Source organism: Geospiza fortis, unplaced genomic scaffold (assembly GCF_000277835.1).
Source record: "Geospiza fortis unplaced genomic scaffold, GeoFor_1.0 scaffold41, whole genome shotgun sequence".
Lineage (NCBI taxonomy): Eukaryota > Metazoa > Chordata > Aves > Passeriformes > Thraupidae > Geospiza > Geospiza fortis.
Window position 1 is genome coordinate 14,859,300 of NW_005054299.1, and position 24,504 is coordinate 14,883,803.

At 39.5% G+C, this 24,504-nt stretch overlaps 1 protein-coding gene across 1 annotated transcript in view; it reads left to right on the plus strand.

The window, feature by feature from the left end:
- Positions 1 to 24,504, plus strand: part of KIF26B (kinesin family member 26B) — a 280,513-nt gene that overhangs the window by 193,705 nt on the left and 62,304 nt on the right. The window contains exons 5-7 of the mRNA XM_031059730.1: positions 19,779 to 19,985; positions 21,550 to 21,643; positions 23,725 to 23,987. Of these exons, the coding sequence (XP_030915590.1) occupies positions 19,779 to 19,985; positions 21,550 to 21,643; positions 23,725 to 23,987 (564 nt within the window). The remainder of the gene's footprint in view (positions 1 to 19,778; positions 19,986 to 21,549; positions 21,644 to 23,724; positions 23,988 to 24,504) is intronic.

A 24,504-nucleotide genomic window follows, 5' to 3' on the forward strand; every position in this document is an offset into this window, starting at 1 on the left:
TACATTTGGAACATTTTCAGAAGGCTGTATATAAAAGTATGGAAACTCACAGCTTGGGGGAGAGAACATTGATTTCATCACTTTCTATAGAAACATACATCCACAGACAGAAGCCAAGTCACTGAAATAGTCTGTGACAAATGGATCTGATCCAGAAAAGTCTATGTAATTAGATTAGCCTTTGGCCTGGCAAACACTTCATAAAGTCCCGTTAATACGATGTGAGAGAGCTAGTAAAATAAAGAGGAATTTATCATGGGCCGAAATGGGAAAAAAATCAAAGTAACCCTATTCCTTTTTAATTTCATGGCAGTGAATCCACTGGATAAATATGCTTATTGGTTAGTCACAATAAGGGTGTTAAACTATGAATGTTCAATTAACAATCTCCATATTTTTTAGAACAGTATTTTAAAAATCTTTACAGCTCCCAGATGAGGCACATCTCCCTTCCATCATGCACTGAAAAAATGCTTGTTAGTGGCAGTTGTTTTTATCTTTCCCATCAGTTTGTTCAGTGTTGTTCATGTGCTTTTCTAGTCAGATTTAGAAAATAAGATAACATGTAGGAGTAGGTTATGATCCTATGACCTGAGGAAAACAGAGTCTGGGCCATGGCATAACACACGGATAAGAAGGCAGAAGCTTTGGCAGAGCACAGCAAGGACCCACTTCTCTTCCTATTCCTCTGAAGGCAAAAGGAATTTTATCACTGGCCTCAGTGGCAGCCTTATTGGGTCTTTGAAGGCTTTTGAAAAAATCCCCCTTCATTTCTGATTACTGTTCTCTGTGGTGTCACTGGAAAAGTATGCATCTTCTGTCAGTGCAAAAGGTGGCTCCACATGGTACTTTCTCCCCCTACAAATTAATATTATAGCACTTCTTTTGTCACCATGTGGCTGTGAAGAAAGTACAGCCTTGTCCATTAAATACAGCATGAGTTTGTTATGAATGCAGACAAAAGGCACAGTAGGTTAATGCAATAGTTTACCTCTAGACATCTGAGTTCACACCCTTGCTCAGACCTTGTGTAAAATTGAGTCTGTAGTCCCAGAAGACTCCTTAGCACACCTCATTCACAGTATTCACAGTACTCCAGCATGTTTTGGCAGGTTTCCATCTCTGTCCAGAAAAGACTTAGGACTGGAATAGCATTAGAGCTTTTCCGGGTGAGAAATGAAGAGTGCTGATAGAGAAGTGCAAGGAAATTGGTCAGGCTCTGCTTGTGGTAGATGAATAGAAATACCACCGATACCATGCAGCATTTTTTGTGCTTGTTTGGACACTTACACAGTGCCATTTGTTCCAGACAAATAGAGTTCAGCACCTTTTTGCCTTCCCTGTGGTGGTGGGTTGATCTTGTCCAGTTGCAGGGGGGGTGGTAGAGCAGCTTTGGTGGGCACATGGCATCCAGTGTAGGTCAGGGGAGCACACCTGTATGCCTGAATGATGCTGCAAGGAAGGTGAGATCCTGCAAGTCCTGGGATTACTTAACACTCACTCTTTCAGTAATTTAAAGAGTAATTTTGCAATTTGATTATGAATAAAATTACTATGTTGAGTAATGCATGACTTAAAATCCATAGAATTTATCAGGCAAGAGTCATATTTAACCCAATTATGTCTTGGATTTATTGATTGTCAGATGCTGAGGGCAGAGAGATTAACTTTTCTTTTAAAGATACTTGAGTTTCTAGCAAAGTAATAATGGTATGTACCTAATGAGTCACAGCAACTTGAGTTGTATATAAATGTAAAATGGAGTGGAGGGAATCCTTGAAGGCACTGAGCACAGGTTCAGCTGAAAGTACATCAGGTGGATCCATACAAACTCGGGTATGTGCCTGCCTGTAACAGGCAAAAATTAGGTCAGTGTCTGTATAGTCCAGTCTCCTGATGCCTCTATCAAAGGCCATTCCTGGTGGAGTAAAGGACATCTTGAGCTCAGTTGTGTGAAGCAGCATTGGCTGGGAAAATCAGAGCAAGGATTCTTTACTAATGGTTGTGGACAATTATGTGACATGGTGTGGTGGGAGGTTTGGTTATTTATGCAGTAGTGAGTATTGCATATTGAAGGGAAAAGCTTTGTATTAACATTCTTAGAGTTACTTGCCCTGCTTGAGAATTCCAAGGGAACATGGGATGTTAGAAATAGAAAAACCAGCTTCATGTTGGTTTAGAGAGCCTGTATACTTCTCCTCTACATCTTTATTCTTATGCAGAAACTATTTGCAAAGGGTTAATAATGAATTCTGCATGTTTTTCTAGGTTTATATGTGAAAAGCATTCCTACCTTTTCCTTGGAAAAAGTAGATTTAGAGCAGTATGCCATCTATGTCTACAGAAACTTCAAAATTTTCTGTGCAAAAATGTGTTGACTTTTAGGCTGGATTTTGGAAATATCTTTTTTTAGAAACAAAACTTATTTTGCTTCATGTTAAGATAATTTTTTTTAATGAGAAAATATAGTGTATGTGTGTAGACTTTTCCCTGAATATTCATTTTTAGAGAGAATAATGAAGTGTAGATTAACTCTACAAAATGTATGTTACACTACTTCAGAAAGATAATATAATTGTGTGATTGGAACTCTTTATAGATATCAATTTGCTCAGTCTTACTTTTGTCAGTTTTATGGAGTCTAGTGTACATATTTAAAAATGAGTTGGTTTTATTGTTCAACTTGGAATTTCTTAACTCTTTCAGCATTTAAGTGTTTAATACATACCCAATAAGTAGGTCTGGTTCTACTAAAGCAACAACTTAGTTTTTAATGTAATTTTTTTTGTTTTAATGCCTGTATTTCAAGATAGCTGCTCTCTGTCAGGCTATGCTAGTTGCCAATATTCATCTAATTGTGTTATTTAAAACTGATGGTTGAAAGTGGAGCTAGTGACTGAGCTAAAAACTAGCTGAAATTTTTTCCAGTCAGTTGTTTCTTGGTTGGTTTATTGTTTGTTTTGGTTTTATTTCCACCCCTAAAAAATTGTGTTTACACTACTCTATAGGTATGGAGTATTTTAATTTAGTATTTTTTTAATGTAATGCATCATATAAGCTATGTTTTCATAGTATTTTTTAAAGTCAGAGAGGAAAACACTGTTTTTCCAACAAAGACTTTTTAAATGAATCCAAAATATTTTCAGTATTTCTTGGAAAATCTTAGTATTTTGTATTTTTTATTTCTATTCAAATAAAACAAAATTTTTGTCTTGAAAAAATAAGAATTCTGAGTTTTGAGTCTTTAAAGATGTAATTGAAAGTTGTCAAGTTAAGACGTAAATTATTTTCTGTAACCAAAAGAGCTTCAATTGTATATTTCAACAAGATACAGGTTTTCAGTTTGGGTATGTTTGAGAGTTCTTCTGTTACCCTGGAAAAAAAGGAGGCAAAATATGTTGCCTGATTTGAGTTTGGCATTTTAACTTCAGGGAAATAGTAGCTACGTTGTAGAGGTTCAGCAGGACAGGCTTTGAGTTCATCCCTGGCTGTTGAGTGAGGGGGGCAATGTTTCCATGCCCTTTGTGGGTGTTTGCAGCAGTGAGTGACACAAGTGAGTGACTTGGTCCAGCTGTATGGTCTGTAGGACCATAGGATCCAGAATGACTTCTTTGCCTACAGAATCTACAATTTCTTAAATGGGCTGAGGTTTGTTTCAGTCCTCAGAAGTATTTAAAGGTGATTGAAATTTTTGGGTTCAAGTGGATTTTTCTTTGAGACTCATGTTAATACAGCAATCAAGATATAATCTGCCAGGTATTAGAAATTTCTCTCCTCTCTTAGGCCTATAGAAAATCACAGCTTACTGAATCAGCAAATAAACTACCTCTTTCTAAAGGAAATCACAGGAGAGCCAAGGCAGCTGATTCACAGAGCAGAGTCCTTGTAACATGTTCAGGCATTGGTGTACCTTGTTAATGGTAGACACTTTTCTGCCAGGTGAGCTAGTAGGAGGGATTCTGAGTTGTTCTTATGTGGAAGTCACTGTTGATTAAAGGTATTTTCTTCCTCATGCCTTCGTCCATCTGGTTCCTTGCAATGTTTTGGAATACATTTCAGAGGATGCTGCAGTCTGTGGATGTTCATGCAGCAAGAGACACAGTAAATTAGCCTTACTCTGCATGTCAGTGACCTATACAGAAAAGATTTGAACCATAGACCACAACAGTTTGGAAAGAGTTATTATAAAGTGTCAAGTCAATAATTCACATTTTAGAAAAGCCCACAGATTAAATTTACAGTTTGGATTCATTTTACAACCTATGAGACCATTAATCAGGGCTATGTAAGGTCTCCTAATGCGGTTTTATATAATCTGTATGTTTATGTTTTGACATGATGAATTGTAACATCGTAATTAAAATAATATTAAGAGGTTTACTGAATACCACAGTATCCAAGCACATCCTGAGGTAGCCACTCCATTGAAACTGTGCCTTGTTTTCTCTTATTGCACACAGAACGGGGTAAGTCCTGGAGCACCTTGACAGAGACTACATTTCTTGAAACATCTATACAAATCAGTAGAAATGAATGACAGAATGGATTTGCTTTACATTACATGCCATACATCACATACATTTTCTTTTCATACGCAAGGTTAATTTTACCAAAACTTGTATTTGATATTTGCTAATGTGCATTCACCTGCAATCAGGTAATTTAACAGAATTTGACAGAATTCAGTGCAGCATTTAACAGAAATATAGGAAGAGCAGTGATGCATGGTGTGAACCATGACATATTACCAATTATTAGCTTTATCTTATGGAATAATTGGAACCAAAATCTAGATGTAAATATACCCAAAGTTGAGATGCACACTGTCCAAAGATCTATATCCCAATTTTTCATTTCTTTAGCAAAAATACTATGTAAGAATGAAAGATACTTGACTGTTGGAAGACACTTGATGGTTGAAAAGTAAGCACAGGGCTGCATGGTTTGCAGCACTGACAGATGAGTGTTGATGTGAGGGAAGTCCTTAAAAAAAAGAAAGACTGAAGTACAGCTTTAGTAATGGACATCAGGTGATAGAGTTTAGTAAATGGACATCAAGTGATAGAGGCAGCTTTAGACATGCAATTAAGAACCCTAGTTGTTAATTTTTCACCTTAATAATTGTCATAATGCCTCTTACTGTACCTCAAGCTTCCCAACTGGATAGATTTGTGCTCCATTCTGTCTAAATGTAGTACTGTCAATTCCAGGAACTATTTGGAAGGTTTTATGTACTGAAACAAATGAGGAAAAAACATAATTTTTTCAACCAAAGTTGATCCAAGTGAGGGCTTTGGCTCCACCAGTGAAAATCTAAATATTGTTGTGGTTGGCATGACTCTGATTTGGATTCTGGCCCAGCTCTGGCCACACTGGCTTTCTGTGCTCCTCACATTTCATACTAATGTATATGATCAGTCTGGCTCAAGTCATTTCAAGACATACCCTTTTCAGGTTTAGTGGTATAAAACCATCCTTCACTAGACAGACAGGCAGTAGATCTCTCTCCTTCCCTAACACATAGTGCTGATTTAGGATCACGTTAGATGTGAAGTTTGAATATTTCATCAGATTTCCTTCTGTGCTTCACATTAAAAATGGCTCTGTAAGTGTAATTTGTTGTAGTACCTTCTCCCTTTTATCATTCTGATATATTTTACTTTGCTTATTTGTTCTGCCTGTGCTCTAATCTATTGTGGGAAGATGCTTTTTATTAAAAAAAATAAATTCATCTTCACCCCCCCCCCTTTTTCCCCTTCATTAATCTCACTATTTTGTGATGAGTGATAAAACCTTACAAGCATCAAAAGACGTTTCATTCCTGATACTAAGCTGCAGTAGTGACAAGCATGGAGGATGAATTATCTGAACATGAAAGATCCCTTTGTTGCTCAAGAAAAGGCTGGTTGCTTCAATCATTTGTGAAACCTGTGCACTGACTGCTACTTTTATAGCCATTGTCTGGCATGCCATGCCACCAATGACAAATAGCAGTGTCACCACAGAAATTGTCATAGGTGGAAAAGCACTTTTTAAAAAGATGGATTTAGAAGCAGGTTAATTGGTGTGATAGCTAGTGTTATCTCCAGTAGTATCAACAGACCTGCAGGCTCTCTGTAGGAGTCGTTCCCACCGAAGACACCAAGGCAACCAAAGTGGAAATCTTCAGATTTTAGAGGAGATGGAGCAGCCAGCTCTGTCACTCAGCGAAGAGAGAGACAGATGGAGCTATAAAATTGTGACCTGCCCACCCTCATCAAGGTTCTCCACTTGTTCTTATCCACCACTTTCTGCCTGCATCAGAAAAGAGAAATCAAATGGCCAGTGTAGCTCAATCTTGCTCAAAGTTGAAGCCTTCTTAAGAAGTTCCTAGCTGATCAAGTGGCTGATCTTTAGAAAGTAAGGTTACAAAACCATTGCAGTCCCCATTCTGCTGCATCCCAGATACAATGAAAGGAGCCTTCCTTGGATATGTACAATCCAGGATCAGACTATTCTTAGCTATTTGAATAACATACCTTGAAAACTGATCACACTGTACTCAGGATCGGACATCTTTGCCACTTAAAGTTTTTAAGCCATGTAGGACTAAAGGAAACTTCATTAAACCTCTATTTTCAAAAGCTTGCTCATGTTTTGTATTGTGATGGTAGCCCTTAACTATTGCTACTCTATATACTTCTTGATGAGAATTTTCAGCAAAGGAGCTGCAGTTACCTTGTGCTTCCTTGTTAGACCCTTTATTAGGAAATGTAAAAGCTTTCCAAACCAGTAAAGACTACTTGTTCCTTTGAAACATGCTGCACCTAGATATCAGGAAGAGATAAAATGCTTACTCTTGTCTTTGTTTGTAATGTTTGCTTGATTACCTTGTTAATCTGAGATTTTGAAGCTCAAATACAAATGCATTTTCGCATTTGTATAAGCAGCTCAGCCTGTCTAGAATTACAGTGAGGATTGTTTTAAAGGTGCACCTGGAAACCAAGTTAAAATAATCCTGTGTAACTAGCAACTTAGGGACAAAGTACTATTGTGGCAAAGTTTTACTTTAACAAAACTCTGGTAAAGACCATTGCATTCATACTCAATAAGTCCTTATTTTGTGGAAAAATCCAGTTATACTCAGTACAAAAAACATATTTTCAGGACTCAACAATGTATGTTTTTATAATTCTTGTGGACAGCAGCTGCAGGCTATCAGCCTGGCCCCTTGATAAATGATTTTGACATTTCCTGCAGACACTCCTCATGAGAACGCCTTTTTTATTTTTTCTCAAATGTTGAATTCTGCATTATTGATCAGGTGCCATTCATTAAAGGCTGCTACTTGCTAGAAGAATTACACAGTTCCTAAGTTACAGCAGAATGAATTATTCTGTTGACAAATAGCAGTATTAAAGGAATGTTAAGGTTGCATGGTTTAAGCACTCAGAAGTCAGAAAATGGCAGTTCAGGTTGAAGAGGATAGAAATTTTGCCCAAATTAAGATTGCAGAATTAGAGCTGAGGGCATGTAGAAAGCCTGCTAACCCGCACTGGATATTCATTTTAGGGCAAGTAATTGGTTACTGATCTATTCACAAATAGTGCTGCTATTTATTGCAACATTTAATAAAGCAGCAAACATAGGATGAAATCATGTGATAGGGGTCACAAGGCAGATGGCTCTTCACTGGCTATTTTTTGTTGCTATAGAGTTGCATCTATCAAGGAGGAGAGTCAGTGGCAATGTTATGCTGTTATACTGCACCTGAGGGTAAGAGAAGTTAGTGGCTTTCTGTGACATGAGACAAGTTCCATTAATCACAGTACTGTTTGTATTTAGTTCCCATCAGGGGCTCCCATTTGGATTTCTTTCTATTGTTTTTGTTTGTCAGCCTCGCTGATTTGGTGTAATTTTTATTCTGTTATGTTTATGTTTAGTACAAAATAAAAACCACAGGAAAGCAGTACACTCATGTAATCTTCGTTCTGTGATCAGTCAGGCCAGGATCAGTGCTAAGCAGACAGTAGCATCCTTGTTGCCTGCATACCTGGATTTCTTCCCATGGGAACACAGGATGCAATGGAGAGGGGCTGTGCTGTACCTGGAGTCAGATGCGTGCCCAGGAGTCAGCAGCACAGAGTAATACACAGAGATCCTTAGAACCAGCCCTGTAGACTTGGCTAATACGTGTCTGAGGTTTTCCAAATGTGTAAGAGCATCCTTGTACCACCAGAGGCTGTGTTTGCTTTCAGGAACAAATTTCCTCAGATATATGACTTCCTTGGATTTTATTTCCTTAAGGGGTAAGCGTCAGGCTGTAGTGCCTTCTAGAGGCTACTGAAAATCCCAACACGATGTTCACTACTGGTCATAAAACAATAGAATGTCAGGACTGGGGAAAGCATTAAAAAGCCCAAAGTCTGAGAAACACATGCAAGCAGAGCCTCAGCAACTGGTTCTGGAAGAGCTGGGAGAGGCAACGTCATGTCTTGTATGTGCCCAGGGGAGACTTCTGTGGGGCAGTTCTCACCCCACCTCCAAAAGGAGTGACAACATTCCACAAGTGGCACTATAAACATACCCAAGCCCAGTAGCGTTCCCAGTGGGCTGCAGATTTGATTTAGACTAGAAGCGGACTCATTGGAGTCTGTGGCTCTTTCCTGATAATATGTGTTCCTCCCAGTGTGAGTCTTGATAGGATGTGAGTGGCACGTGAGCCATACAGGTATTGGCAAAGCAGAGTTTGGGAGGGAGCAGAGGGATGGCAGTGCAGCCCACCACAGTGGGAGGCTCATGGGCCAGAATGTGGGGTCACTGTTGGAGAAGGAATATTATGGAGTTATACGAACCTTCAGATGCATCTTGTATGACCTTGTCTTCTATTCTCTTGTTCCAGCTACGGTAGATAATTCTGTTTATTTTGAATGCAGAATCAAGCCGCCCCCAAAAAAAGTCTGTTGCAGGGATTTCTGTTAAGGCTCAAAATAAAAAAGCACTTTTAATTTGAGATAATGTATAGCATTACAAACGCATCTCATTAATTCTGAGTGGATGCTAGGGCTCTGAAGTTATTGTGCCTCCCTGTACCACTGCCAAAGATATAAGCATGAGGGTAGCATTAAATAGGATACAACATGAAAAAAAAGTAAATGTAATAATATGTTTTTGCCCTTCTAAACATTATAGCCTACAGTTATGGGATAAGAAAGGGGAGAACCAGAGTTCAGGTAGTCTGTTTAGGTAAATCACACTTTTCCTGGGATCTTGGGTGATTCATTTACTCTTAGGCTTTATTTCTGCCATTGAAAATTAAGAATAATTGTAAATATATGTCTTGATCCTGTCAGAAGACTGCAAAGCCCTGAGGGATCTTCAGGTGAAATGTTCACTAGCAATATAGATCATATCATTGCTTGAACTCAGGTTTTATAATTTCCTTTTTTCCAAATTTAATTTTATTGCTGGTTTTTCTAACTAAGGTCAAATCCTCATCTCATATGCTTCCAGGTAAATGAGGAATTATTGTCGAATTCAATGACACTATGATGTATTACATTCCTCACTAAAGCATCTAGCTCTGCTCCTTGAAGTTTCTACTGATTGTTTCATGCAACATATAGTGCTGGAGGCTGCTTATATTCCCTCTGGAGACTGGATTTCTCCTCTGAATACCCAAGCACTTATTAGATATCTCATCTATATTGCCTAATATGATTATTGTACCCCGTTCCATTGATATAGACTCTCTTTCTCAATGTGGCCCTGTGCTTTCTTTGGGATTTTTTTTCCTCACCATGAATTCCCAAATTTCTAGTTAGAACAATCCCTTTTATTTACTGTCTGTCATTATCAGCTGCCACTCCAAAATTTTACACATCTTTTTTTCCACACTTGTATGCATTAAGCTGCAATTTTTCACTTCTGGCTTGGTTTAAATAATGTAAATCCTTCTTGTCTGATTGTATTGCTGCTTGTTATTTATGGTGCCATGGTGTACACTTTTATGTGTGGACTGGGGAATCTGCTTTTGTATGCAGTCATGGAGATCATCTTTATAAATAATGGAAAAGCTTACAATTGTGATTATACATCTCTTTGCAATACCTGTATATCCTTTGTTTCTCTAATGCCGAAAAGACATCTCAAAGACATGTGAAAGGGAAACTTTGTCTTTTATCTGCATTCTTTCCCTAGAAATTCTTGTTTCCTTAGACAGAAAAGCAGAGAGCCTTGTTCATCTTGGAATTCCTCATCTCCTGAGAATATATAATGTGAAGCCCTTAGTGCCACACTTTCTTTAATTAGTGGTAAGATGACCTGCTGCTTATACTTACCAAGCTGCATCCTGTGCACCGCTTCCACAGCTTCACCAAAAGGGAAACTGAAGCTTTAAGAAATAATATGTCAGACATAATTATCAAGGCACATGCTTGAGATATTGCTCCTGTTGATACTGCTTCTGCTTTCTATCAACACCAGTCCTTGTGACAGCCGAGGCAGTTCAGTCATGTTTTGCTGGAAGGGCAGGTTTCTAAGAGGAAGCTTAAATAAGCAAAGCAAAGTTCTCTTCAGTCTTTGTGCACAGCAGCAGGGTAAGAGCACGGCCTATGAGAAAGAGCCAAGTGAGTCACCATTGCTGTCTCCTCCTCCCCAGGGGGCTGATGGCAGCCTCATGCAGGCAGCAGGGATGACAGCAGCAGCTCTTGTCATCAATCACAAGAGCAGAGAAGTTCCTTTAGAGAGCCTGCCTTGCTGATGCTGCAAATGTGTTTAATGGGTTTGGCTGATCTGTCTGTAGGATCTGTACATATCCAGCCAGGTTGGAATAGAACAGAGCGACATATGGCACATCACATGCTTGGAAGGCCACTCCTGCACAGACTGAGTTTCTTGTATTTAACTTAGAGAATGCTAAACATGGCAAAGCTGAGCAAGGATCTGTGACTGGGACAGTTCTGTGGCTTAAAGATGGTAGGTAGCTCTGCCACACAGCCTCTTGCTCCCTCTCTCCCAGTGGGATGTGCAAGGGAATCAGAAGGCTAAAAGGGAAACTCGTGTGTTGAGATAAAGACAGCTTAATAGAAAGAGCAAAAGCTTCAGGCACAGGCAGAGCAAAATAAGGAATTCATCCACTGCTTCCCATGGGCAGGCACATGCTCAGCCATCTCCAGGAAAGCAGGGCTTCCTCACGTGTAATGGCCATAACTCTGATCATCTCCCACTTTCTCCTGCTTCCCCCAGTTTCATATGCTGAGCTGCCTTGATGTGGGGGGTATCCTTTCAGGTACTTGGGATCATCCCTTCCAGCTGTGTCCCCTTCCCACTTCTTGTGCACCCACAGGTTACTTGATGGCATGGTGACATGAGATGCTGTAAGGCCTTGACTCTGCATAAGCTCTGCTCAGCAGTACCTAAAATGTCCCTGTGCCATCAACACTGTTCCCATCATAAATCCAGAACACAGTCCCATACCCCAGCTACTGGGAAGGAACTAAACTTGGTACAGACTATAAAATAAATTAAACAGGAACAAGAAACATTCCTGGGCACTGGCACTCAGTCATCGTAGTCCTACATTGTTAGCAAGGTCCCTGGCATGCTGTTGGGCACTTGTCTCTCCCAAACAATTCCAGGCATGGTTCTTAAATTAGTGTGGGCAAGGGAGCATCTTGCAGACTGTTGGATATGGCCATACCATAGCAGAGGACAAGAATTATGGGGAAAGCTGCCAGTTCTCCATTTTGTGCCAGGTAAAAGTTTTTATCTTGTTTAATTTACCATGTAGATACTGTGTGTCTAAAGACCATTTTGAAAAATCTGTATTAACTAGGAAGAAAGGAGGGGGTGAAACACTCTAAAAATCACTGAAGGGAAATATATGCTTGATTTTGAAAGGTACCAAGGAAAAGATGAGATCTTGAAATTCATGGCAGTGAACTGTACTTGTCCTGTGCACAGAGAAATAAATTCTCATCAGAGTGAGGGAAGCAGAGTAAATTTTTGCAGTAGTGTGTTGGAGCCAGTAGGCAGTGGGTGCATGCTTACCTACCTGCAGATCCACTTCTGCAGGGAGGACAAGATTTACCAGCTGATCCCATGTTGTCATGCTGGGATTGTTGAAGGCTGTTTTGGCTTGTTCAGTTCTTATGAAAATGCCACTCTCAGTGATGTTTAAAGAGTTGGTCCCATCATAAGTACAGGTATACGGAGAATGTCAGAAGCTGGGAAAAATCCTCCTCCTGCCTAGTTACGCAGTTCTGAAACACAGACTTACCTTAAAGAAATCATAAGGAAGCAAAAGGAAAGCCAGGAACCTGGTCTGCATATGGGTGGGGAGCCTTAAGAAAAGGCTGTATTCCATGCTGGAATGATCCTCATGTCTTTGTTTTTTTTTGTTTTTGGGGTTTTTTTTGGTGTGGGTTTGTTTTGTTTTGTTTTGTTTCTTTTCGATGGGTTTTTTTTTGTCGTTTGTTTGTTTTAGTTTTTTTGGGGGGTGTTTATTTTTTTAATTGATTTTTTTACAAGTAGAAGAAAGTTGCAGTGCTCTCTGTTAATTTAGAATCTAGTAAATGCTGAAGTAGAAATGTTAGAGTTGAATGGTTGGTCTGATGTATATGCTGGTTTTAGACAGTGTTGTTGCTTACCATTGTCTTTCAACTGTACCAAACCATAGTGACAAACTCACAGCTACTGCTGCCACGAACCGTACAGGAAACCACTGAGCTGTGCCCTGTGACCTGAGCATATTTCACACCAGATTTTACTGAATTCAATTTTAAAGTTGCATTGTCCAAATGAAAAACTGTGCAATCATGATAAGTGCAAATTTTTTGAATAACATGGTTGGTGTTTGGGTACAGTGTGCAGCCACTACTTCCCATTATTGCTAGAAGTCCAGATTAGTTCCACTGCTGTAGAGGATGGGGTTGATAAGCCAGTAAAGTTTTAGCAACTACACAAGATAGAAACAGAGGGACTGTTGTAAAAAAAGTGGAGATCTGCATGCTCTAGTGCTATTGCTTTTTCAGTTATTTTCACTGCTTTTCCAAAGCATCAGTATCAGTACAGCCATTTCCACCAACAGCAAGAGTGATTAGGCCTATGTGTTTTCTAATTTTTACTGAAGCAAAGCACTGCTGAAGCCTAGGAGCGTTACCTTTGTGAAAACAGAAAAAGAGGACAACAAGGCCTATTTGCACATGTTTCCTGACCAGGTTATACTGGCATAATTAATCCGAGCTTATTTGTTTGTGTTTTTTTCTAAATGTGATCATATTTCCATTAAAGCAATATCCACTCATACAATGCATTTGTTGCATTCTGGGTCAGTGTGTTTATCTTGACCTCCTAGATTTCGTGTTAGCACAATCAACTAATTGTCTCATAATCTGTAAGAAAAATCCTTTAACATACTTAACAGGTGGTTTCATATTGTCTGAGCAGAGTAGAAAGGCTTCAAACTTTGCATCCTTCGTGCAAAAGCATGTATGCGCACAAGCGTAGGCATGGCCTAGATTTTCTTGTGCTGTAGTACTTTGCAGCTGGCTACAGCAAAAATGCATGTCTCACACCATTATTTACAACTGTAACAGTGAGAAATTACAAAACCTACTCTTCATTAACCTCCAATAAGGCTATTCCTGCAGCCAGTGATTGCCATTACATTGATGGAGTGCTGAAACAGCTCAATAGTCCTGGCTGGCCTGTCTCTCGTGTGACTGCACTGCAGCTCCTGCCTCCCACCTCTACCCAGAACACATCCAGCAGAAGCTGCTCAAATGATTGATGAGAAAAGCAGCTCATAAAGGCAAGCACAGTGCCTGAAGCAACAGCTGTCTAGCCCTGTCCCTGCAGTAATTAGATAAATGAACCCCAAATGAAATCTTACAGGCAAGAGTAGAAGGAAGTTATAACATCCCCAGTGTGGATCTCTGTTTGTGTTGCCTCACTGCAGTCTGTGTTTGTAGCTGTTGGTGTGTGATGCAGATTGGACACAGCTTTGCCTCTCCCACCTCCCCTGCTCATTTTGCTGCTGGTCCTGCAGACAGACCCCTGTGGGCACAGGAGACATGGCAGTGTCAGTGCCTGGACTCTCCTTTTTTTTTTTTTTCATTTCTTTGGCACCAGTTCTACTTTGCAGAGTGTGCTGAACCTTTGTCCTTCTCCACAGAGTATGAGCATAACAAAAGGTCTGCGACAGGTCACAAATTGAATTTATCTGGGGAAAATCCTGCAATTAGCAAATTCCTTCTTTGAGAAATAGTAGGTGCATTTATAGGGATGCATTAGATAAAAAAGGAGAAAGAAAAATGGTTCAGACAACTGAAATTTTCATAGAGTTGATTAAAAGTTTTATGCTTATTTTCACAGTACAGTAGCATAGTGATAATACAGCATTTCCCCTAGGTTTTCTCTTGATGCTACTGAATGGTATCCCATGAAGGAACCCATCGTACCAATAATTGCTGTTTAGAGAGAAATTTATGAAATTTTTAAAAAATATCTATTCAGAAAATGTATATGCTTTAAAAACTGTGTATATAATTGAAATGCTCACAGAATCACAGAATTTCTAGGTTGAAGAGACCTTTAAGATCATCGAGTCCAACCCATGTTCTAACACCTCAACTAGATCATGGCACCAAGTGCCAGATCCAGTCTTTTTTTAAACACATCAAGGGATGGTGACTCCACCACCTCCCTGGGTAGATGATTCCAGTATTTGATCACTCTTTCTGTGAAAAACTTCCTCCTTAATTCTAGCCTGTATCTCCCTTGATGCAGTTTGAGACTGTGTCCTCTTGATCTGTCTGTTGTTGCCCGGAGAAAGAGACCGACCTCCTTTTTCCGGGCACACATGTATGTGTAAAATAAGTGCATAGACAAATAGGCACAAAAAAACCCCAAACTAGTTGAGGAAGCCTGACCACTACAATTCTGATTCTGCTTTTATTTGGGGCATTTCATATCTGGAGTAATATTGTGGAATTCAATGACTGTAGAACTCATGTAAGAACAAGTCATGTCTATGAAGGCAGGAACTGAAAAGCAGAGAAGTAAATGGGGGTGCTGTTGGATTAAATAGTTGTCCAGTGAAATACTGTAAACTCATAAGAGAAAACTCATTAAAAAATGCTACCAGCATGAGCAGACCTAAGAAGTGAAGTTATATCCTATAAAAGGCTCAGCAGCGATGGAGAATAAGTGACCTTTTCTTTTATTCTGTCTCTCCACTCCTAAGCTAAATTCTTGCTGACTTCAGGCAGATTTGCATGCGTGTAACATTAGATCAAAATTAGGCCCAGGTTGTTTGTTTTACCAAGAGTGCATGTCTCAGGAGATTGCTTTCATGTTTCCACATAGGAACAGTCAGAGGTGCATCTAAGGCTGGGCGCTGCCCAGACCTGATGGCTGGAATTCAAACGAGAGTTTCTGGCAGACTGAGTGCTCCCATTAATTGCAAGTGGTGTCTCTGAGATGCTTCAATTACAAGAGATTAGTGGGAAACTGTAGCAGTGGACTGAAGGAGTAATGACACATAGGAAGTGAAGCAGAAAACCTTTATTCTTTTTAAAGAGAAGTTCAGTGTATACTTTATTTAAATATAAATTGCAAGCAAAAAGTATTAGTGTTCTTAAACTTCACTTTTCAGCTAGTTTCAAATTAACCATACTGTATTTCTGAGTTCCCCACAGGAGCACCATGATCTTCAGCCTGTCTGTTCCTTAAATTGAGCTGAAGTTTTAAAGTCCAGTAAGTTCCTGTGCTATCCCCATAGCTGGCTGAGTTACATTTTCCCATCCTTGTGCTGCCTGTCCTGTGCTGTGGATTTTCAGGGACCAGCACAGACTCTGAGCCTCCCCTGCTAATCCCCCAGCTATAAATTGCATGAAGGACTATGAAACAGCAGAGCAGAAAGTTGTGGCCTCTCATAATTTCTCCTGCTGTTAGTTGATTTACTCTTGTCATAACTACTGTTGGGAAATGCTTTGCCTGAATTCTTGGATTTAGGTTACAAGCATAATAATTTTCATAATGGGGCATGGAAAAAATGGCTATTGCCAGTTCTTTGAGGCCAGGCAGTGGCTGAATCTCTCAGTGTGCCTGGCAGCAAGTAAGTTGTGACTCTGCCTCCTGTACAGGTGGACAGTGTGGACAGGCTGCACCAAAAGCTCAGTCATACTGGATTTGGACACAGCCATCAGGAGGGGTCCTAGGTCCCCAGTCTCAGGCTGATTCCCAGACCACAAGCTTGCCTGTCTTCTCAGAAGATATATCGGGCTCAGATGTTTTAAAATCTGTTTTGGTCTGCCTAATTCATTGTGCCATGGTTACATGTGTAGTTCTGGATGTGTTTCTCAGGACAGAAGTTTGCCTGTGTTTTGCCTGCCCATTGGGTTTTTGTTAGTCATAGCTCCCATGGAATATAGGGGACATACAGTCTGCACAGATGGAATCTAATTGTTTCCTCAATTAACGTAACGTAAATCAAGAGTAATTTGAGAGGATTACACTAGTGTGAAACTGGCCTGGAAGATATTTAAATGCCCACAAATTACCAGATGAGTTCAAATAATCTATTGTTACTACTTGTATTCTGTGTCCATGACACTCATGTGCCTAGTTTTATGTTGGCATGTTTTTTTGCTGGAGACTGTCACACAGACTTGTGTGTGTGTATGTGTGTGTGTGTGTGCTGTGGAATTTGGGCCAGGCACTGTGCTGCCCAGAAAGAGCATTTTTATTATGCTTGGAGCAAAAAGAATAACTTTAGGGAGCCTACAATGTAAGCACCTAGATCTCAGGTAAGCTTTTAAGATGCCTGTGGTGTTATAGAGAAAGCAAGAGGTATTTGTGGAATTCATCTGTTATAAAACAGAACATGCAAATTTAGTGTTAGAAGTGTCTGTTCCTCTCTATTGCCTGCAAAGGGGTCAGACAATTGACTCAGATGGAGACAGCTCCTGTAGGCTGATCTGAAAGGAGGTGAGCAGAATTACCTTTGATGTGGTGTCCCAAGGCACACAGACATCTTCATGATGAGTAAAAAGTGGTCCAGCTAAGGAGGATATCCACATGTAATCAATATGATATTCCTCTGCCATAATACATATGAACATGGTCTTTTCCAACCTAAACTATTCTAGGATTCTGTGTAGACATGGCACTTAGGGACATGGCTTAGTGGTGGACTTGGCAGTTATATGTTAACAGTTGAACTCAAGATCTTATGGGGTTTTTATCCAAACCATGTGATTCTGTGATTAGGTCTCAAAACAAAATCCCTAATGCACAGAAGTACAAAGGTTTATGGCAATAGCATTATTTTTCATGAGAAATGTCTATATTTGTATTTGGCACTACTGAGGAGCAATATATGCTGTTTGACAGTTCCTGGGGCTTCTGAGTTGAGCACTTTTTTTTTTTTAATAGAGGTTCATTCCGTTTATCTGTTGCTAGTAAAGTTTTAGGATTTCAGTTAAACTGGTATTTTACTTGTGGGAAAGAGGAACCTGATGCCTTAGCTTCTATCACTATAGCTGTTGAAAGTTAGGATTTGCAGTATTCCTTCAGTAAGAAGTGGCAGGTATTAATCTGTTTTTGTGTGAACAGGTTTAAATCCAAACCCATGCCAGTGATATTATACCATAACAAAGCCAGTGCAGCTTCTGTTAACACTGCAAGCCCCGTACAGTTTGAGGCCAGAAAGAATTCTTAGACTGCCTGTATATGAAATGTTTCACACACTGTCCATTCTCCAAACCCAAAAAAGCTTAGCCCAGAGTATTCTGTTAGCTCTCCTTTGCACACAAAGATCAAGGACCTGGAGGACATGGTTTCATAGCAGCCAAAAATGCACATAAACTTATGGGGAAAGAGCTTTCTAAAGCATGCAAGTATTTTATTTAAAGTAGTTGAACAATAGCATTTATTTTGTTTTCCAGCAGATCAGTCTGATACTCGTGATATTGGTATCTTCTTTAAAATGTGGGACACAGTAAAAGATAGCCAAAGGCATATGAAGTTGAAAATAGGAAAACAGCACAGGATTGACACTGCCCTTTGTTTTCTTGCTCCCTGTGGATTTATAGTTGTGCTCCCTTCCTTCCCTGCTAACTTGACCACTGCTTCCCTTCCCATCTTCCAGGAGACCTAGGGGTGGAATAAACAGACCTTGCCCAGTTCATGTGGACTGATCGGGTGTGTTGGCTGCTGCTGTCCTCAGTAGAAGTGAGCTCTGCTTAGGGTTGGGTCCAGAAGAATGCCTTTGGCAAGACATTAGAGGTGGCTTTTTAGAGGATAGTTAGAGGATATGTTTCATAAGCAGCTCAGCTGAGCAAGAGGAGAACACATTCCTACCCAAGCAGTACTTTTCCTTTTTTTCCTCAGATATTTGTGTAAAACTGAAATTGTATGAGCAGATTTGTGACCATTTCGCCATTCAATGACAACTTGTTCTGCCAGATTAAAATACTGGAGTCAAATTACCCATTTGACTCACTGTCATACAGAGAAGAAGTCACAGAAATACTGAATAATACAAGTTAATCTCTGGTCTCACTCTGTTGTCTTCAAAGGAGTTGTGTCAAAAATGAATTTTCCCAGATTTTACTTCTCAAAGCAGCTGATTTATTTGCATGCAGGATGAGCTTGGGCCAGCATGAGATGACACCTGCGTACAAAGGGCACCAGTCTCAGTGAGACCAACAGGAACTGCAGCCCAACTTCAGGGGTTACAACCTCGTCTCAGAATGCATCTGCCATTCCAGCAGCAGATGTGCTCCCACCCTATACTGACATGACCCTTTGTGGTCACTTGCATGCTAAACGTGGGTGGGTTTGATAGAAGTGACATATGATTAAGGAGCATTAACATAAAAGTTCTGTCTAGTTGGTGTGGATGCCAATCTGCTCTAGGAGAAAGTTGTGCAGGTGTAACTAGAACTGGCAGACAGGTGGTGTCCGCCCTCTAAAGTCAGGAGCTCACATGTCTGCCAGTGGTGAATTTATGGGGAAAACCAAAGCTAGATTGATTGTCATCAGTTTTACTAACAAAATTGCTTACCAACTCAGCTAAGGATACAGAACAACCTCATTAAATCTATGAAGATTTATTTTTGTCTCAGGAAAAACATCTTATTATGTAGCTATTTAATGAGTTGTGAGCTAACATGTTTTAACAAATCTTTTATCGCTTATTACATTCTCTCCCTTGATGGTAATTTCAAAATCTGACCATTAAAATGGGGCTCTTTTCACAACTCTTTGATGACAGCACTCAGAACTGTGCATTTCATCTTTGCTTTGGATTAGAATTGCAAAGGTGTAAATTATAGATCTGCCTTTTATGGGTTTTTATTGATCAGGCTGCTTCGTAGAAACCACAGCAGTTCTGAAAGCTTAGCAGTCTAGAGCATCTTTCAGCTTTCTTAATTGGGCCACCAGGGTACGGTTAATTTTCAATTTATATTGAGAGTAAGGCAAGGTGCTGTAATACTTCCTCATTGTACTTGAGTAGTATCAACACTAAAACACCATGATGTGCTTTGTAATTCTCAATACACAAGTTGCTTGTTGAAATAGATTGAGAGTTCTGGCTTCATTCACTTCATAGTTTAGGACAAATTCTGCCTAGTACTTCCTGTGTATTCACTGACCTCCACTGAGACACTAGCTACAAAAAGCAAATATGGTTTTGTCAAGAGTAGTTGGAAAATTCATTCAACATACCAGTTGTAGAGCAACCAATGAAACTAATGAAACACCCTCATCTTTTGTGTGTTTGCTGACAGGTCAAAGTCATGGTGCGCATTTCTTCCACGCTTGCCAGAGACACGTCTGAGTCCAGCTCTTTCCTAAAAGTTGACCCCCGCAAGAAGCAAATCACGCTGTATGACCCGTTGGCCTGCGGAGGTCAGAATGCTTTCCAGAAAAGGGGCAGCCAGGTTCCACCCAAGATGTTTGCTTTTGATGCAGTTTTCCCTCAGGATGCATCACAGGTAGGCCCTGTATGATTGGAGGAGTTATCTAAGCAGCGGGGTGCACCAGAGCCAAACTGATTTCTGCTGCAGCAGTAGTACTTTCAGCTGTACTACTTTCAGTGGACTTCTACCAGGGCTGAATTTGGTCTGCCATGACCATCAATAATGAATTCAGTTTATTACATTTTTGCTAAATAATGGTGTGCTTTCTTTATTCTTTACTGTAAATAATTTCTCCTAAAATTATACTTTCAATAATAGCGCTAAATGGTGTCTAATAGGAAAATCCTCAATATCAACAAGTTACTGTGTATTATAAAGTATTGTTGTTGGGTGTTTACAGAGATGTGATCAAAACTACAGTTCTCTAATGCAGTCCTCTATTAACTAAGGGATCAAGGATTATTTTTACAGCATTCTATTGTACAGTTTGCAATAAGAAGATGGCGATTTTAATCCACAGGTCTTTATTAGTGAGTATATATTTAGGTTTCTTATCTTTATTAAACTTTGGTTTGATGAACTAGATTATCCAAATGTCATGAAGACAGTAAAAGAGTAAAGTAACATTGCAAAGTATAATTAGAAAACAGTCCTGTAGGACTGGCTGTATTCATAAATCAAAAAGAGCTAGGACACAGGGCCATCTAAATTACTGTCACATAGTTGTGTCATTAGGTCAGTCCCTCACCCAGTCCTGGTCCAAGCAGCTAGCACCTTGCAGACTAATGCCTAGATGCAGTTCAAGGTGCTGGCCTGTGAACAGTCCCTTTCTTGGCCCATTTTATTTTCTGTTGTAGAGATGTAGAAATAGCCATGAACCAGGGTGGATTTACTTGATGTGTTGTCAAATGCAAAGTGCTACCCATGGAGGCCTAAACTGTGAATTTTGATTTAGTTTCATTCACTGTTGTTAAGCAGTTGCTGCAGGAGCACTGTCAACCATTCAGCCTGCTTGAACCTTAAATCCATGAATGCCTGGGGTAAATTTCTGTGTTACACTCCTTAAAATACTGCTACAGTCTTCACAATGGAGCCTAGTACTGTAAAAAGCTGAGAAGACTCATAATAATGTTGGATCACTTAGCTAATTCCAAAGAGGCTGTTTGTTCCCTTTGCATTCCTTACCCACATGTTTGTGGAATTAAACTCAGTCCATAACTGGGCAAATAATTGAGCATGCAAAAATTCCTCAGTGTTGTTTTTTAATCAAAACTGTATTATAAAATCCCTTAAATAGGCAGTTCTAACAAACCAACTACACCTCCTTACAATATGTATATTTTTTTAATGCCACAAAGGATTTTGATGCATCAGTGAATGAAACTTACTTGATCCAGAACAAAAGTCCTGCTCCATGTGATTACACAATTAATGTCATTCCCATCAACAGCACAGGTCACATGAATGAGACAAGCATGATTAGATTTTTGGATACTTCAACATGATATCTGGAGCAGGGAAGACATTAATACCCCTTTCCGGTGAAAAGAATTATTTTCCATATTATTGTTAATGCTTCTGGTTTTTTTCTTTCCTGTATTTTTATTCTTCTTTTTTTTTCCCCCAATACCTGTGACAGGCTGAAGTATGTGCTGGGACTGTGGCTGAGGTGATCCAGTCTGTGGTCAATGGGGCAGATGGCTGCGTGTTCTGCTTTGGTCATGCCAAGCTTGGTTGGTATTGCTAAATTTCCCTACTCAAGCAGCAAAATAAATATTTTTAATATAGGATTGCTAGTCTGTTAGGTTAAGGAAAAACAAACTTTTATTTGTCTGTGTATATAAATTGTATTTGAAAGTACCTGTGCATGATCTCGTACTACATCTTCAACTCTTGCTTACACATTTATTTACTTTTCTTATTGTGTAAATGTTGGACAGCATGCTCTTTGGAACAGAAGTTACCTTTGAATTATTGCTTCATTTCAGACCTTAAATATTATAGCAATTTTGTCTTTCATTTTCTTCAGTTGTTCATGAATGGTCTAACAGTGATCTACAGTTTTCCAAATGGGCTTGGTGTTGGTGAGGGTTTGCCCAAATGCCACTTTTACCAAGCTGTGTACTATGAGTATTCACTCAAGTACTTGATGTTTGTGATGGCATTCTTATGGAGTGTGACTGGGCACTCAGACAGTTTGATTTACACTCTATTCCCTGATTAGACAGTTCACTCATTACTGACCTCTTCCTACTGTGTCTCCAACAAGTCTTATTCTAATGGGTGACTGAATGTTACTGATGGAGCAAAACTCACACTTTGGACATGCTTCAATAGCATTTCAGGTATTCATGGAAGGACAATGAAAAGGAGAATCATCATCATTAACACACTATTATTTTGAAATACCTGGATTTTGAGAGTAATCATATGTTTTGTTCACGTTTATCTAATTGTATTTTGGAAGTACTGTCTCTTGAATGAAGAGGGGTTTATTGCATGTGTGCAATGATTTCCATTCTTTACTGTCTCAAACAACCACAGATGTACAAATATAAGTTAAAAGAATAATTCAGTTTTGCAGGTGGTAAAGAAGATCAAGCTGTATCAGGCCATGATTATCCCAAATTATAGGCAATTATAGGCAACAAAACCTGGAGACCTCTGAATGCTGCAATGCAGCCAGGTCTGGTACAATGAATGGAGCAGGTTGGTGTTCTAATTACACCAGAAGGCCCCTCTGGACCAGCAGGAGTGTCACTAGGATGAGCTCTTAGAAGTGACCTGCAAAACACAACATTGCAAATGAGATGGAAAAGGAAGCCACCAGATAACAGGCTACATATCCTTTAGAGAGGTATTCCAGCTAGGCTTTTGCTGAAGCATGAGTTGGGTCTCTGCAGTTGTTTTGTTAACTCCACCACCACCATTCCAAAAACCATGGACTTACCCAGACCTTGACAGAGACATGTGCATAGAAGTATTTTTTTCACTGATCTTTTTGCACATAGATTCAACATAAGAAATGAAACAAGGTAAAGAAGCCACAAGTACTTGCCTGAAAGGATGTATACCTTTATCATTTGGCTTACAAATTTAGGAGCTTTAGAAAACTCATCTAAAAGCATTATATGTAGTGACACCTAAAGTAGTTTAAGACAGTACTCTGTGTCCTTAATTACCAAACTTTTACAGCAAAGAAAAGCCAGAGCTATAATTACAGAGTTAAAAAATACCTTACCAGGGGATGGTTTTGACCCAGATGAAATATTAATTGTAGTGGACCCACTTCTGCACCAAGTGATCACATATACCTGGTTGGTTTTGGGGATTTTTTTTTTGAGTGAAGTTACATCTGTGTGATTCTGGGACCAGGTTTATGGCAATCTCAATTCCAGCATTTGAAATACAATCTAGTGCTTTGAAGTAAAATGGTATTGAAAGAATACCGCACTTACAGTATTCAAAGTGGAGTTTTTTAGAGACCATGGCACTCCTGCTCTGCTCAATTTCCTCCATGATTCAACCACATCAGATGCTGCAGCATTGAAAGGTGGGGGCCTGCAGCACCCTGCCTTGGGAATGGGAGATGTCATGGGAATGCATGAGGTAATGATTTTTGAAAGAAGCTTAAGATTTCATCTGCATTTTCCATGTCCTGTTTGTCTACCTGCCTATATTTTCCCATTTCTGACTGTCCTTGTTGTAGTGAAGTTGTTTTCATGAATGCTGTGCAGGATAATGTCTCTTGGCAGAAGGCTGTCAAGGTCCTGGGAATGATGTTATATTTTCTTCATCCTCCCATTCCTGACAGGGAAGTCATACACCATGATTGGGAAGGATGATTCCATGCAAAACCTTGGAATAATTCCTTGTGCCATCTCGTGGCTATTCAAGTTGATTAATGAACGCAAAGAGAAGACAGGAGCGCGCTTCTCAGTCCGGATTTCTGCAGTGGAAGTGTGGGGGAAAGAAGAAAATCTGAGGGACCTGTTGTCAGAAGTGGCTACAGGCAGCCTGCAAGATGGCCAGTCCCCAGGTGTCTACCTTTGTGAAGACCCCATTTGTGGCATGCAGGTGAATCCAAGATTAATTTTACACTGAAACAAGTAAACATGACTTTTTTGGTTTCTTCTGGAGCTATTGAGATGGTTCAAATTCAAGAGCCACCCAGAGCATAGAGTTTATAGACGTAAAAGTGTTTACTTTAAAACATGCAATAACTTTATGACCTGCAGCTGCAGGGCCATCTGCTCTCTTGGCCTAAATATTTGTACCTCTGGTATAAGTGATATAGAGCAAGGGCTTGTGTTTGCAATAAAATGTGAAAACATTCACAGCAAACAAAAATTCACCTCATTCTTAAAAAAAAAAAAGAAAATATGTGATCTCTCTTTTGTAAAACAACAAAATAAAATATTTACTGCATAAATTGCTGTAGGCCATTAATATGGCTGTTTATTTATTTTTAAACTATATTATTTATAGCATTTGCATTAGCAGTGTTGTAGGGAGCATTAATTGCTACTTATTAATTGCTGCCAAGAAGTAAATTCCTGAGCTGGGCAAGTCAATAAAAACTCAAACTGTTCTC